Genomic DNA, 15,551 nt, shown 5'->3' with positions numbered 1-15,551 from the left:
CTTTTTATCAATTGTCTGCTCAGTAGTCAAATGATTTAGTGGCAATTAACCTTCAGCTTGCTACAAGGTCATTGTGATAGATATGGACATGAATGCAGTAAAAGGTTTCCCTTGGAAAAGATACTTGTTCAATTGACTTTCAATAAATTGGAAGGCAGTTCAGATTTGAATATGTTAGCACAAGTTTCATTCAGCACATTATAGGGGATACATAGGATAGGAGCATAGCTTTCAAACCCTTTTGCTATGCCTTCACATTCCTAGAAGTAAAACCACATACATTATTTATACATCCCCGTGCTTCATTTAAAATCAATTATATCACTTTCAACTAGAATGCAGAAACTCCATGACAAATCAGGGTTGTTCTTCCTCTCTCACTTTCTCTGATTTTCATTGGTTAGTTGCTGAGAAAGGAAATGTAGTGTAGTGGACCACATACTAGTATCATTTCTTTCCAAAATCCAGGTTGTAACATACATTTAAGTCCTTGCAAATTCCAATATTGAATTTATATCACATGAAACCACCATCTTTAAACTTGATCCGAGGAGACTTGTCACCAACTTGTAACAATATAGTCGTCTGTGAGGACTAAAATAGCCCATAGAATGGTCATTGAAGTGATAACAGTGATCATTATAGGTACCCATTTCAGTGCAATTACCTGTGTCCCAAAAGAATGAAAATTCACCATTTAACTGCTAATTATAGTATCTCTTTTTCCTTGCCTTGAAAATGGGATAAAGAAAACTAAGAGTATATAAGTTTAGCCTATTTTTAAGGCTACAACATTAAGATAAATTCTTAGGTACTCCTATGTCACATGTATTATGTGTTCAACCATAAAAAAGTGTTTTAAGATTTTATTTTCCATGAGCACCTAACAATCTTGCAAGATTATTGTGTGTTATAACTTATACCTCTAAGCATGGTGAACACCATATTGAAGATGCGGGTTGAGGAGTGACTTGTGATCTTTCCAATGTTTCTGTCAGTGTCATAAAAATTAATGCCACGTTACCAAAACAAAATTGTATAAGAACATTGTTACATGTACATCTTTCTTTTGTGCACACTTTATATTCACCTTACCATGTTTTATAAAAGAAGTGTACATTAATAATTTCTCAAGTTGATTCTAACTTTGTTCTTGATTCTTTGTGCTAATAAGCATACAAAAGCAACAATATTAACAGTTGGGGATAGATAAAAAAAACAATTGTTACACTTATCACCTGAATTTCTCCTCCTTTCTAAGATATTGGACATGTCTTCAGTAATAATATCTAAATCTTGTTTCCTGTTAGCATTAAGTTTTGATAGGTTGGCCTGAGTTCTTGTGTCAATATATTGTCTGCTAAAGTTAGCAATTATACCATCTGCCAAAGGAATTGTGATTGGTTTGGCAAGGAAAATATGGTGGACAAAAATTTCAAACTAAGTTGTAATAAGAGGAAGGGAAAAAAAAAACACTACAAGCTCTTATAAAATTAAAATTTGTGATGTATTTACTACTCCTTTTAAGTAAATAATTTTATTCAGTTTCTCCCTTAAGAAATAGCAACTGCAAGTGCTTGACAGTTATATCCTTGAAGCAGACTAATGTAATGATTGAGGGAAATTACCGAATTCGACAAAGGTGTATGGCCTTGTGATATTGTCTATGAGAGTTTTATTAAACTTGTCAAACTCCTTTTGTAGATCTTGTAGGTAATGGAAAGCCAGTTTTCTTGGGTATGAAGAGTCACATAACACAATGAAAACAACTCCATTCTCCACCAAGCAACTTAATATACCAAAACAGTAGAATAACTAGTCAACTTTTTTTTTGTACTACATACTACTTTTTACAAATACAAATCATGGGAAAGAAAAGGACAAGTTTTTGTTATGACTCTATGATCTATGTGTGATTGTGAAATTTTAATAGACTTAACAAAATTAACAAAATTCCCTCATATTTCTCTTAATATGTTATGTTATAAAGTCTAAAGGACAAGTAGTTAAAGAATATGATCATGGCATTGGCATAACAAAAAATTGAAGGAAGAATGAGAACAACTTCAGCAATAGGAGAACTAAAACTGAATTTGAAAGAAAATAAAATAAAAGTAAAGTATGTATATGTTGGATGAAGGATACTTGAAGGAGCAATGATCTACTGGAATTGTGAACTTGGAAGCCATGAAAGCCCCTCTTGAAATTTCTTGGAGAATGAATTCAGCTTGTTGCCTGTAACATGAAACATAGCAATTCTCTTCATTCATATATCTCACTCTTTGTGCTAGGGGTAACCCATCCCTTGCCCTTCCAACTATAGTTATCTTAACCATCTCTTAGGAACTGGAATTAAATGAAACCTGTCTCTTACAATTTCCTTCTAATATAAAGTGAATTTCAACAAGTTAGATAGAATTTATAATGTGAGATGTAGGAAATATGAAAGTAGCTAGGGAACTTAGAAAAGAAGTTATTCCAAGTGTGTCCATTAAAGGAAGTAAGAACCATTATGGATAGAGAGAAAGACAATGAAGGTGGTAAGAGATTTATTATTATAAAAATCAAAGATAAGATAAATCCTTCCTTTGTAGTTTCTACACACAAAGACGAATATTCATTTTCCTTCTGTGACTCTTGTAAATCTCTTATGTTACATAATACATTACTTGTAGCGGTAGATATAACTGTTTTTTCAAACTAATAATCTCATGTTACGTAATGTAATGATGAAAAGCAAATGAATGAAAGTTTGACTGAGATGGAGGGGTAATAAATGCAGGTCCTCAATAACACCTTAGAAGTCTTTTCTGGCTATGTGTGGTCTTTTCTGGCTGTCAGTGCCTCCTTAGAAGTCTTGCTTCTCCATTCAAGTGTAGCAGGAAGAGAAGGGACCCTTCAAGTTCAAATCAAACCAAGCATATTACAGTAACTTGGTTTTACACACTGAGTCTTGAGTCTTGAGACCTCTTTTATTTTACCGTCAATTAATGCTGGCTGTGTCTTTGGGGAGAGTGCTATTTATTTCTCAACACTCCAATCAATCAATCAATCACTCTTCAATCTTCATTTCACATTCTTGTGATGTGTATCTTCTTGCTTTTTATTGCTGTCCTTCAAAAACCACACCTCATTGCCATGCATTCAATGTGATGCTATGATGCTGTTCAAACATTCATCTTTATAACTAAGTAACTGGATGCGTAAGGAAAATGAAGTTACTCATGCATTTATTACTTTGGAAAATTAAAACTTTTAACTCTTCAATACAAAATTTTAGAGCTTTCCTAAGGCCCATGAAAAGTACTCTTTAATGATCCAAAAATAGAATGTTTTGAATAAAGAAAATAAAAAAAAAGTTGTAACCTTTCCACGTATGAATTATGACCCTCTCTTTAAGAAATGCTATCCCCTGCATTTATGAATTATGACCCTCTCTCTCTCTTATTATAGTACTTGGGTTTCCCACTGCAACACTCCTTCTTCTCTTCTCTTTATCCCACAGAGAGATAAAAGCTAGTTTGATGTGTAGAATTTGAGAAGCTTCTCACTCACTCCTGTTTGATAAAAACACAACTAAAAGGGAGCTAGAAAAGTGGTGTTGTTGCATGGGCATGAGTTTGAGTTTATGATTTTTTGTGGAGATGGGAAAAGCACCTTGTTGTGACAAACATGGAGTGAAGAGGGGATCTTGGACACCTGAAGAAGATGAGGCTTTAGTTGAGCATATCAAGAAGCATGGAGAAGGAAGTTGGCGCACTCTCCCCAAACATGCAGGTACAGCTTCAACTCTTCTCTTTCTCTTTCTTACTTTCTAGCAGCTTTTCAAGCTACATAACTAGACCTTGCAGTTTCTACTTTTTCAAATGCTCCCAGATTGTTCTTGAAGAAGCTCCAATCACAATGTTGTGCTCTTTTCCTAATGAAGAAACAAAACCTGATTGTTGCTTTTTCATGTGTTACCCGCAATTTCCTCTTACAACACACTACTTTGTTTTGAAAGAAAGATGTTGGAATAACTCACTGAGATGAACTTAATTAATTAATGTATGCTTAACAAGATGTGGAAATCCAAATATCTGTATATCTCTACTGTTTAATCTGTCATTGTCAATTTTATGGTACATTTTTTTCTTATCATCAAAGTTGGTTGCAAGTAGGACTACAGCGATGTGGAAAAAGTTGTAGGCTGAGGTGGATTAATTATCTACGACCTGGCATTAAGCGTGGCCCATTTACTTCTGAAGAAGAGACTAATATCATTCAACTTCATGCCTTGCTTGGCAACAGGTATATTAGTTAGTTATACATACTCTCTTGTCCAATTCCTAAAGTAAAATATGATGTATTTAATGCCTTTGTTTGTACTTCAAGTATTAAATTTACACATGTATGTAACAAGTGTATTGTATTCTATTCTATTAGGTGGGCTGCTATAGCTTCTCAACTGCCAGGAAGAACAGACAATGAGATCAAGAACTATTGGAACACCCATCTAAAGAAGAATCTTCATCACCACTCCGGAGGGACTAAACAACCTTGTCTCAGCCCTCATGCAGGGATTGTCAAGTCGGAATCTCCTTCGACACGGCACATGGTACAATGGGAAAGTGCTAGAGTTGAGGCTGAGGCAAGGTTGTCAATGGAATCCTCATTGAACAATTCATGGTCACCAGCTAAAGCTTGCCCTGATTACTTTCTTAGATTATGGAATTCCGAGGTTGGAGAGTCGTTTCGTGGCCTCAAGGGAAGGGAAAGAGTAGGAGAGAGTCATAGCCTTGTCTCACAGGCTTCAACACCATCATCATCATCAAAATTGGAGTCATGTTCAGATGCCTCATTGCATTTGAAAAACACTGTTCAAGAACAAATAAGTAGCTGCAAACCAAAGCTTGAATATGACACAGGTGGATCAGATTCCGGCAACTATGAGTACCTTGATACTTCTGATTCCGCATTCAAACAATATCTGGATATGCCTGATGAAGATATAGAATTCTTGGACCACACTGACAGTTTCCTGAACCCTCCTGATGATGAGGAGGAGGAGGATGATAGATGTGACTAAGATGTTTCTAACTATATATATTATGATAGGAAATTTTTGTTTGCCTTATTGATATCTTGGTACTTTTGTAAATGCAGCCACCATTTAAGTAGTTAGAAACTGGTCCATGTTTGTTTTTGTTAGTTATTATATTGCTGTATGGTTTGGTGAGGTAAAAGGGGTGGATAGAGGAATAGTTACTACTTGCCAGAGTTCTAGTTAAACTACAACATTAACATATTTAATAGTTAATTATATTGTTCATGTTCGTGATTGGTCCCTTGAGAATTTTTTGACATGCCAATAACTAGCAATTACCTGCAACTTGAGCTTCATATCATCAAACAAAAAGGTTACAATCTCTGCTATGTTTGCTATGACATGATGACAGTTATGCAGGAAACTAAGAACAAAATAATTTAATTTTAATCCTCTTCACATTTGATTTTAGAAGTACTTTTCAACTGGTTGTTGCTAAATCCATTTGTCAAAAGCAGCACTACCAGAACCAAGTTGTTCAATAAGACAAAGGTGTTAATTGGGTATGTGTGACCTAATGCTACAAGAAACTTGTCCAAATTAAATTATTCAATTTCTTTATTGACAAAGTAATGTTATATACATGTCAACATATCACTATGCCCACATCACAATAAATACATGAGCTAAAAAATCAGCCCAGAACACACACATACTAACATTTCAATCAAGCTTGGAAGATTGTAGAGTTAGAAACAACCAAAGATTTTCTTTGGAGCTGTTTCAGTTGCTCTATACTTTGCAGCTGTCTCCTCTGCCTTGAGGATATCTTCCCCTTTCTTGGCCTCAGTGAATGCCCTCTTCTCTTCAGCTTCCCTGTGAATTGCTGCTATTTTGTTTCTCAATTTCTCTGCATGTTCTGCCTTTTTCTTCTCCAGTTGTTGCTACTCAAATACATCCCAAAAGTCATCGTTAATATTTTGAGATGACAAATCAAATCAAATCAAATGTTGGCTTGGAAGTGGCAACTAATGCTCATAGAAGTTAGAATACAGTGTTATAGTTTCCAATGAAATGAAATACATGCTTACATGAATCTTTTTCAGTTCAGCCTCCGTGGAAGCTATTTTACTCTTTTCCCATGATGAAATGCATGAAAGCTTCTTCTGAGTTCTGCGAAACAAATTGATCCAAAATCAGCAATAAATAGCTTGTTAGTTAATATGAAGAATGACATATCATTAGTTCTTACTTGTTCTCTGCTCTTGATTTCTCACTTTCTTCCCAGGCTTTGATCAATGACATCCTCCTCTCTGTTGCAACTCTTGCAAGCACAGCATCTGAATACAATCTCAGCATATGAAAAGAAATCCACATAAAAATGGAATTCGAGATTCATCCACATACCTCTGTTGATAGATCCCTCAGAGGGTTTCTCTTCAGCACCTTCCTCAGTTTCTGCCAGTAAAGAATGCTAATTGCTAAATTGCTACTAAAACTTAACTTATAAAACAAGATGAAGAGGTAGTAGTGTCATACTCTCAACTATGGCAAGAGCTTTGGATTCATCATCATGCTTGTTATCTGGAGGAGGTAGTTGTGGAATTACAGATTTCTCCTCGTCCACCTTATTGGGTTGCTCCTCTTCTGTCATCTTTTAATTATATCTTATTATGCAGAAAGCTATAACAAGAAGAGATTCAGGATTTTGATATGAGATATAATAGAAAGAGTATTGAGGGACAAGGTTGGTTATGGTTGGAGGAAGGTAACTTTTAACTAACTTAGCTTGGTGGGTGTGGTGGGTATGTGGAGAGTGATAGGGACTAGGGAGATACCACTGTTGCTTAAATTCATATCACCATATCAATTCAAAATTTATATGATGATTACCTTAATTAAATTTAAGGCCATACTTGTTGCAACCACTTTATGAGTAATGGTTTCGTGCTCAAGAAAAGTAATGCCATTATTAGAAGCAATGACGCTGTTTATAGTACAACATTAAACCAGTCTTCCAAATTGGATATTTTGTTATGGAATTTCAAAGCCTCGGTGATTATGCTCTTAAAAGTTGGTATTAAAAGGTGGAGTTTAGTGATAATGAGCAACTGGGCAAGGATACCATTTGTTACGGAATCATTAGAATCAATTTAGATCAATTAGTATCGTTTATATTTATATAGCATATCTGTATATTAATTGTAGGATTCTATGCCTTTATTACTTTGATTCATTTAATACCTATAAATACCCCTTGTATATTGTACTTTTGATCAAATCGAAATATACATAAAACACTTTCTTTATTTGGTCTCTTGTTTTTAACATGGTATCAAGAGCTTAGGGTAAATTTTTTTTTAAGAAATAATTGCTTTCTAGCTCGTTTTTTTTGTTTCTTCCGACAGTACTTTGCCCTCACCTTTCGAGTCTCTTCCGACGTTTTGCTTCATCACCGCCGCCACCCTTGCCTTCTCCTTGTTGCAAGCTTTCCAACGCCACCGGAATCATCGCCGGAAGACGCCGGACGCACCGCCACGCGCCGCCCAAAGTTGCATGTCCGCGTTCAGCCGTTCTCCTTCCAGATGCCTCCAGCGCCGTTGGATCAGCTCCGCTGATCCACGGCCTTGCTTCTGCCACATGTCACACCGCTGTTCTCCCGACCCGATATTGACCCGCGCTCCCGACCCGCTCCGTTCCTCTGCCCGCGTGGCACTCGGCCCCGTCAGCCCTGACGTGTCCTGCTTCTCCAATCTCGTAGCGCCACGTGTTCCTTCTTGCTGATGTGGCAGCTGACGTGTCCTCCGACGTGGCAGCTGACGTGGTAGACAGTGGGACCCTCCTTAAGGTTTTTTGGTGAGCTCTTCCTGATTTTGCACTTCGATTTCTCATTTTCTGCTCCGAAATTGCCATTTTTGCTCATTTCTTTGATCTTTGTGACTACTATCATGGAAAAGCCAGATGTTTTTGCTATCACTGACAGAAAGGGTAAATTCTGTCGAAATTGTAACCGTTCTAGGTACCTCTTTCCCGATTGTCCTTCTGTTAAATGTCGCACATGCCACCAAAAAGGTCATATTAGCTACCATTGTTCACAACTGTTCTGCCGTTACTGCAAGCTCTCGGGACATTTAATTACTGCCTGTCCTACTCGCCCACTACGTCCTGATCCACTCAACTCGTCTCCTGTCTCTCTATCTGATATTGCATCTCTTTTTCAGCGTCTTCTCTCCGTTTCTGGTAATACCACTACTGTTTTTTCGACCCCTCCAGGTAATTCTAAATGGTACTTTGACTCGGGTTGCTTTAATCACATGTCTCCGTTGCGTAATATTTTCTCGTCCATGTCTACCACTACAAATGGACCTTCTGTCAATACTGCAAATGGCTCCCTCTTGCACGCAACACACAATGGTTCTATATCCCAGTCAACTCTTAATCTTCCTGATACTTATTATATTCCCAAATAAACTTCAATCTTATTTCTGTTGGTCAACTTGTTGATCTGGGTTTTGAAGTCACTTTTTCCGTTTCTGGTTGTCGTGTATAGGATCCTCAGACGGGACAAATCCTCGGGACTGGACGTAAGGTCGGAAGGTTGTTTGAACTCGAGAATTTTCATATTCCTCCTGTACCAAATCTCTGTGCTGCTTTTTCTCCCTCTACCCTTCACTTATGGCATCAACGTCTTGCCCACACCTCCTTAGGAAAACTGCGTCCTCTTATGTCTTCGGGTATTTTAGGTCAGGTTCCAAATGAATCTTTTGATTGCATTTCTTGTCAAACTGCCAAACAACCTGTTTTATCTTTTCACAATAATTCATCTCTTGCTTGTTCTCATTTTGATCTTATTCACTTTGATGTTTGGGGCCCCGCTCCCACTTCCTCTATGGGCGGAGCTCGATACTTTGTCATTTTCATTGATGATTATTCCTGTTTTACTTGGGTTTATTTGATAACTAATCGCTATGAGTTACCTCAGATATATATCAACTTTGCTACTATGATTAAAACTCAGTTTTTCAAAGCCATTAAGGTTTTCTAACATGATAATGCTATGGAATACCGTGATTCCAAACTCTTAACCTTTCTTGTAGAACAGTGTACTTTCTCTGAGTTTTCTTATCCTGGTACGTCTCAACAAAATGGTAGAGTTGAACACAAACACCATCACATACTTGACTCCGTCCGTGCAATATTCCTTTCTTCTTCGTTTCCTGAGCGTACTTGGGGTGAAGCTGTTTTTACTACTATTTATGTTATCAATAGACTCCTTTCTTCTGTTCTTGGTAATGTTACTCTCTTTGTGCGTCTTTATCATACCTCCCCAGATTATAGTTCTCTTCGAGTTTTCGGTTGTGTATGTTTTGTTCTTCTTCAGCCTCATGAACATAGTAAACTTGAACCTCGGACTCGTATGTGTTGTTTCCTTGGTTATGCCACTGAACACAAGGGTTATCGTTGTTGGGATCCTCTCTCTAAACGTATTCGTATATTTCGTTATGTTGTCTTCTGGGAGCACCACATATTTTCTCGGTTCTCATCCTTTGAGTCCATTCCTACTACTTAATCACCTTTGTTTACTAACCCCAATGTTGATCTTTTTTCTAGTGATGATTCTACAGATTCTATCTCGAGTGACCCTCCACAACCTCCTGTTCTTCCGCATTCTCCATCTCCCGATGATTCCAAACCGGACGATGATCCTGCTCCTACCGTCATGCCTCCTCCTCCCGCTCGTTCTTCTAGGGTAAGGAATCCACCTCCTCATCTTCTTGATTACCATTACTTTTCTACTATCCTTTATCAACATGAACTTAAGTCATTCAGAGAAGCCTCCTCAAACCCAAATTGGCAACAAGCAATGTAAGAAGAAATGCAGGCACTTGAAAAAAAACACACTTGGGATTTGGTTGATCCTCCTTCTGATCAGGAAGTTGTGGGCAGTAGATGGATATACAAGATCAAGACTCGCTCTGATGGTTCTATTGACTGTTATAAGGCCCGCTTGGTTGCTCAAGGTTGTACGCAAGAGTATGATATTGATTATGAAGAGACTTTTGCTCCTGTCGCTCGTTTTACGTCTGTTAGAGCTCTTCTTGCGATTGTCGCGTTTAAAAATGGTCTCTCAGTCAAATGGATGTGAAGAATGCATTTCTTAATGGGAATTTAAAAAAGAAAGTCTATATGAAACCACCTCCGGGATATCCTTGTCCTTCTAGTAACGCTTGTCTCCTTCGCAAGACACTTTATGGACTTAAGCAAGCTCCTCGTGAATGGTTTGACAAGTTCAACATTACCATATGCAGTCTTGGTTTTACTTCTAGCCCTCATGAGAATGTCCTCTTCATTCGTAAAAGCGAACATGGAGTTGTTCTTCTACTTTTGTATGTTGATGACATGATCATTACTGGAGATGATGTTGATGGTATCTCTGATCTCAAGGCCTCACTTCACCGTACCTTTGAGATGAAAGATCTTGGTTCTCTCAGCTATTTTCTTGGTCTCAAGGTCATCTCCACTAATGATGACATCTATCTCTCTCAGGCTAAGTATGCTTCAGATCTTCTTGCTCGCGCTGGGATTACAGATAGTCGCACTGAGTCTACTCCTCTTGAGTCTAATGTTCGATTTACCCTTATGGATGACACTGTTTTGGATAATCCGACTCTCTATCGACAGTTAGTTGGAAGTCTCGTTTACTTGACTGTCACCCGACCAGACATCGCCTATCCAGTTCATGTACTTAGCCAGTTCTTGTCAGCTCCTCGTACTACTCATTATGCGGCAGTTCTTCGCATTCTTCGCTACATCAAAGGCACTCTATTTCATGGTCTTTATTTTTCTGCCCATTCCTCTTTGTCTCTTCATGCTTACTCGGATGCTGATTGGGCTGGTGATCCCACTAATTGTCGTTCTACTACTGATTACTATTTGTTTCTTGGCGACGCTCTCATTTCTTGGTGTGCTAAGAAGCAAACATTCACTGCTCGCTCAAGCACAGAAGCTGAATACCGTGCCCTCGCTGACACCACTACTGAGATTATCTTGGTTCGTTGGCTCCTCAAAGATCTAGGTGCTCCTCAGTCGTCTCCTATTGATGTTTTTTTTGTGATAACCACAGTGCTATTCAGATTGCACATAATGATGTGTTTCATAAACGCACCAAACACATTGAAATTGATTGTCACTTTGTTCGGCGACGTATCCTTATTGATGCTGTTCGTCTCATTGCTGTTGGAACATTGGATCAGACTGCTGATATCTTCACGAAAGCTCATCACCCGACTCGATTCCAAACTTTGTTATCCAAACTCAAGCTGGTATCCTTAACTCCCACTTGAGTTTGAGGGGGGATGTTAGAGAATCATTAGAATCAATTTAGATCAATTAGTATCGTTTATATTTATATAGCATATCTGTATATTAATTGTAGGATTTTATGCCTTTATTGCGTTGATTCATTTAGCACCTATAAATACTCCTTGTATATTGTACTTTTGATCAGACCGAAATATACACAAAACACTTTCTTTAATTTGGTCTCTTGTTTCTAACACCATTAAGATGGTAATGCATTTGTCTTTATCTTTGTCTTTATCATTAACTCAAATGGTTGTTTATAAAGTAAACAACATAATAGGAACTTGAACGTGAAAGCATGAGGTAGTGACTTAGGATGATGTACATCTCAAATCTTACAAGGAAGGCAAAGTTGTGACCTCCCAAACTGGCAAAGCCATAGTTTATTTCTCATATCATGACCAGGGAACTGAAATATTGAATTACTTCCATAAGTTAGGGCCTCTATTGAATGGGCCATGCAACGAAATATAGAGTTTGAATAAAAAAAAAAGAAAAGAAAAATGATATAGTTGGTCCGTGTTGATATGTAACCCATTTATGTAAAGTTTTTTTTCCAAATAATATTGGGGTTGATTCATGGTATTTGTTTCTATGTAACACAATAGCCCAGTCCTAAAAGACTGCTCTTATTTTTATCAAAATAATATTTTATTTAATTATGATTAATAAATAACTATTAGCTATACGCATAATTAAATAACTATTAATTACACGTGTTTAATTATTTAAGAATAATATACCTTCCTGTCTATAGTTTCGAAACGAAAGGAGTAATCGGCACAGTTTAAATCTTTAAAATCTTATGGCTTGCCATTATTAAGGCTATTTCTTGTGGTTTTATTCTGAAAATAAAAGGTTCAATAACCAGAGTTCTATTTCTATCAACACACTAATTCTCCTAATACATTGAATATTTTTTGGTACATCTAATATATCGAATATATGTCCACAATTTGATATTTTCACTTACAAATCAGCAAGAAGTGAAAATAAACTAAAAAAATTACAAGGTAGACTGATTTTTCATGACATAGAGCACAACATTGAGGATTAATTACAAGCTATGTTCATAATACAAATAGATATTATTTCCTTTTTCCCAATCCCAGCACACACTGATAACAAACATAAAAAAATATGACGTGGAAGACAAATCTAAATGGGTGCATAGTCATCTTCTGCAGGTGGAGCATCAGATAAAGCAGATAATACAACAAAAGCACCAAATAAGATTGTGATCACAGCAGTGAAGTTGACAAGTAATGCCTCAGAGCCATATTTTGCCAATCCTGAGTTCTCCAAGAAAGTGAGTTTCTCCAAAAACCCAAGAGAAGCAGTGCCAATAGCCAATACATACACGAATAGTCCAAATAGAACATGCCAAGGTAGTGATTCGCGTCTAATGGCCGGAGTTCCACCAGGGAAGAAGAAGATCACAAACCCATATAGCCACTGCAGATCACAAAATAGAAATATTCAATTCTTTGTTTGAAATAGCAGAGCCAACAGGGACATGAACCATAAACGCAAACAAAAACATTTCCAGCTTTCAGAGAATACTATATAATATAATACTAATTATACTATTGAATATGTTCCAGAAGCATGCAAGTACATGTCGATGTTTCAGCCTTATTGAATGGTTTACCTGAATGACATAGAGGGAAATAACCGCAATTCCAAGCCATGAATGCAAGCTGTAGAGATTAGCAATCCCACTTTCATTATGATTCTTGAAAGCAGCACAGATTCCAAATATTCCAAGTGCTAATGCAATTGCATGGAGAGTAAGGTGTATCACTTTCTTCACTTCCTTCTTCAAAGGAAGAGATTTGTAACTTATGATAGCTGCAAATTGTTCAAATTAGGCAAAATTAGTGAAAAAAAAAAACACTTAATAGGGTTAAAAAAATAAAAAGGAAATAACATTGACCTAAACCAGTAACTTGTGAAATTAGTTTGATTACCTTCACCACCAAGAAATATCAAGCCAAGTATCATAAGAACAGGATGGAGCTGTATAAAGTAAAAGGATAAGTAAGACTTGACAAAAATAGATGGCACAAGTCAACTGTATATACTTTACACATAGTTTTACAATGATAGTCACTAATATATTGTAATAAATAAATTTTTCCAATAAATAAGCAACTTTTTCACACTCTATATGTTCAGAGGAATCATGATCATTTTTAGAGCTAATGATAACAACTAGAAAGAAATTACAAACAGCTAAGAACAGGAACAAAAGTCCTGAGAGTACCATTTGTCCATGTGTGGTTGAATTTGCACCACATGAAACCAAGCACGTGAAAGTTCTTTTCCCCACTCAAATACCAAACAGATAAGCATGCATGTCTATTCTCTAGCTCAAAGAGGGTAGGTACAAAAAAGGAGCTTATAATCTTATTATTAAATAATAAAAATAAATAAATGATAATAACATCTATTGATCTGATGACATGAGACCCATCCATCATGCTATAAGACAGAAACACAGTTTTAGACTTTAAGGGGAATTCCTCTGACTTGTTCAACCAAACAGAGCCAAAACACTTGGGTCCAATTTACTATTGCAATTACCCAAGTCCCTCTTGTTTAATCGTCAATGGTCCAACAAGCAGAATTAGAAGAAATCTTGCGGATAGTTAACATGACAATCATATTGGTTCTCCAATACTTCTAGATATACAGAAGAAATTTTATATTTTAACAGCTAATTTAGCCAGCACATGATAGCAATAAAGAAAAGCAGAACTTCTGCCTTTAAAAATTAATAGACAAAAAAGGGGGATTGTATTCTAATCTAGTATGAATAACTTTTAAATATATAAAAAGCAGTGCTCAATTAATTAATCACAAGTTGCAACAGGCTCCTTGAGATGTGAAATATTAATATATTATATCACAGGAGATACATACGACCCGTTCAAGGAAAAAAATAATAAAGGAAAGTTGCAATATTGTTAATACTTTCACAGAGACTCAAGGACATGGTGTCATATAAAAAGGAAAAAAAAAAGAAAATTCAATTCAATCAGTCACTTTTATATATACATACATGATACAACAATTGGAATTGTAAGAAAGTAGCAAAAATTATGATATATGTTGTGATTATAGGTATATAATATAAGATGAGTGGTGCTTACATTTCTATGATTTGATATTTGATACTCCAAACTTTGATTATAGAGAAATGTGTAGAAACAACTTAACCTAACCTTACATTTCACTTACCATGAAATTGAATCTCCAAGAATTGGGGTAAAATGAACAAACAGATACTGAATATTGTAAAATGTAGCAAAGAGAGAGAGAGAGAGAGAGAGAGAGAGAGAGAGAGAGAGATACATTGAAGATGAGGTTCTTGTTATCGGCGTCCCAGGCCAAGCCACCCCTGAAGTGAATGTTCCAGACGAGGACCAAGATGATGGCAACCAGACCAAGGACGTGAACCACGTATGTGAAGGGAACGGCGGTTACGCCCAAAGCCATCGAAACGCTTAACTGTCTCTCTGCGACTCAACAACCAACGGGTCAAAACCCAAACCAACAAACACGAATAAAGAGCAGCTCACTAGTACTTGTAACTTGTAACTCATTATGACTCCATTCTCCACCGTCCGATTCATATCCTGGCTAGATGCTCGCCACGTTGCTCTTTCTCATTCGAAATAAATCTACTTCGTTTTTCTTCTGTTTTTTCATAATCCACTAAAATGTAGATGCGGGGAATTTCAATATAGATAAGCTTATCAGTCATAATATTGAAAAAATTTAACTTTTAATTCAATTATGTCCTTATTTATATTACACGACACATGGAAATAGATCCTTTCTAGTAAAAAAAAATACTTGAGAGAATAAAAATATGATCTTTTATTTTTAATTCTATAAATAGAAACAAAATTAAATAAAAAAAAAAGAAAACAATGAAAGACAGCATTTAGTTTTTTTTTATGGAGAGTATCCATTCCCCACGACACATCATCGCAATGGCTACAATTACAGGTAGGTGTTAGAAAAATAATAAATAATTATGATCATATGAAATATATTTTTGTTTGCATACAAAACGGATATAACATCTAATTACATGCACACGATTCATTTTAAAGAATATAACATTAAAAATCACCAATTTAGAATAGGTTCG

General features: G+C 36.4%; 5 protein-coding genes across 5 annotated transcripts; 2 read left to right on the top strand and 3 right to left on the bottom strand.

The window, feature by feature from the left end:
* Positions 1-543: 543 nt before the first annotated feature.
* On the bottom strand, positions 544-2,413 carry LOC130950129 (25.3 kDa vesicle transport protein SEC22-1). The gene is made up of 5 exons (XM_057878674.1): positions 2,146-2,413; positions 1,629-1,789; positions 1,239-1,382; positions 924-991; positions 544-667 (listed from the first exon to the last, which is right to left on the bottom strand). Exons 1-5 carry the CDS (start codon positions 2,334-2,336, stop codon positions 560-562), a joined length of 672 nt encoding a protein of 223 aa, XP_057734657.1. The 5' UTR covers positions 2,337-2,413; the 3' UTR covers positions 544-559.
* Positions 2,414-3,644: 1,231 nt separating this feature from the next.
* On the top strand, positions 3,645-5,068 carry LOC130950128 (transcription factor MYB17-like). Its single transcript, XM_057878673.1, has 3 exons — positions 3,645-3,777; positions 4,161-4,290; positions 4,426-5,068. Exons 1-3 carry the CDS (start codon positions 3,645-3,647, stop codon positions 5,066-5,068), a joined length of 906 nt encoding a protein of 301 aa, XP_057734656.1.
* A 549-nt stretch (positions 5,069-5,617) lies between these two features.
* LOC130950776 (remorin-like) lies at positions 5,618-6,968 on the bottom strand. The gene is made up of 5 exons (XM_057879357.1): positions 6,566-6,968; positions 6,434-6,484; positions 6,279-6,366; positions 6,118-6,199; positions 5,618-5,970 (listed from the first exon to the last, which is right to left on the bottom strand). The coding sequence occupies exons 1-5, from the start codon at positions 6,678-6,680 to the stop codon at positions 5,776-5,778; spliced, it is 531 nt and encodes a 176-aa protein (XP_057735340.1). The 5' UTR covers positions 6,681-6,968; the 3' UTR covers positions 5,618-5,775.
* Positions 6,969-10,213: 3,245 nt separating this feature from the next.
* Positions 10,214-11,486, top strand: LOC130950127 (uncharacterized mitochondrial protein AtMg00810-like). The gene is made up of 3 exons (XM_057878672.1): positions 10,214-11,077; positions 11,161-11,349; positions 11,463-11,486. The coding sequence occupies exons 1-3, from the start codon at positions 10,214-10,216 to the stop codon at positions 11,484-11,486; spliced, it is 1,077 nt and encodes a 358-aa protein (XP_057734655.1).
* Positions 11,487-12,268: 782 nt separating this feature from the next.
* LOC130951825 (transmembrane ascorbate ferrireductase 1) lies at positions 12,269-14,987 on the bottom strand. The gene is made up of 4 exons (XM_057880561.1): positions 14,747-14,987; positions 13,360-13,408; positions 13,041-13,240; positions 12,269-12,844 (listed from the first exon to the last, which is right to left on the bottom strand). Exons 1-4 carry the CDS (start codon positions 14,888-14,890, stop codon positions 12,548-12,550), a joined length of 690 nt encoding a protein of 229 aa, XP_057736544.1. The 5' UTR covers positions 14,891-14,987; the 3' UTR covers positions 12,269-12,547.
* Between the last annotated feature and the right edge of the window lie 564 nt (positions 14,988-15,551).

The sequence above is a fragment of the Arachis stenosperma genome, chromosome 9 (assembly GCF_014773155.1).
Source record: "Arachis stenosperma cultivar V10309 chromosome 9, arast.V10309.gnm1.PFL2, whole genome shotgun sequence".
NCBI classification, from domain to species: Eukaryota; Viridiplantae; Streptophyta; class Magnoliopsida; order Fabales; family Fabaceae; genus Arachis; species Arachis stenosperma.
This window is presented reverse-complemented; position numbering and strand designations above follow the sequence as displayed.

Bases quoted from the DNA above. Each gene is read 5' to 3' on its own strand.
- LOC130950129 (XM_057878674.1), bottom strand. From the start codon at position 2,336: ATGGTTAAGATAACTATAGTTGGAAGGGCAAGGGATGGGTTACCCCTA. The intron at 992-1,238 runs GTGATAAGTGTA...TGACACTGACAG, and splicing joins AGAAAGGAGGAGAAATTCAG to AAACATTGGAAAGATCACAA. The intron at 668-923 runs GTATAAGTTATA...TTTGGGACACAG, and splicing joins GGTGTTCACCATGCTTAGAG to GTAATTGCACTGAAATGGGT.
- LOC130950128 (XM_057878673.1), top strand. From the start codon at position 3,645: ATGGGAAAAGCACCTTGTTGTGACAAACATGGAGTGAAGAGGGGATCT. The intron at 3,778-4,160 runs GTACAGCTTCAA...GGTTGCAAGTAG, and splicing joins CACTCTCCCCAAACATGCAG to GACTACAGCGATGTGGAAAA. The intron at 4,291-4,425 runs GTATATTAGTTA...CTATTCTATTAG, and splicing joins CATGCCTTGCTTGGCAACAG to GTGGGCTGCTATAGCTTCTC.
- LOC130950776 (XM_057879357.1), bottom strand. From the start codon at position 6,680: ATGACAGAAGAGGAGCAACCCAATAAGGTGGACGAGGAGAAATCTGTA. The intron at 6,485-6,565 runs GTATGACACTAC...CTTTACTGGCAG, and splicing joins AGCTCTTGCCATAGTTGAGA to AAACTGAGGAAGGTGCTGAA. The intron at 6,200-6,278 runs GTAAGAACTAAT...TTTGTTTCGCAG, and splicing joins AAATCAAGAGCAGAGAACAA to AACTCAGAAGAAGCTTTCAT.
- LOC130950127 (XM_057878672.1), top strand. From the start codon at position 10,214: ATGAAACCACCTCCGGGATATCCTTGTCCTTCTAGTAACGCTTGTCTC. The intron at 11,078-11,160 runs GTTCGTTGGCTC...AGTGCTATTCAG, and splicing joins CCACTACTGAGATTATCTTG to ATTGCACATAATGATGTGTT. The intron at 11,350-11,462 runs GTATCCTTAACT...TATTAATTGTAG, and splicing joins TGTTATCCAAACTCAAGCTG to GATTTTATGCCTTTATTGCG.
- LOC130951825 (XM_057880561.1), bottom strand. From the start codon at position 14,890: ATGGCTTTGGGCGTAACCGCCGTTCCCTTCACATACGTGGTTCACGTC. The intron at 13,409-14,746 runs GTATCTCTCTCT...TACTTTATACAG, and splicing joins ACAAGAACCTCATCTTCAAT to CTCCATCCTGTTCTTATGAT. The intron at 12,845-13,040 runs GTAAACCATTCA...TGTGATCTGCAG, and splicing joins TTTCCCTCTATGTCATTCAG to TGGCTATATGGGTTTGTGAT.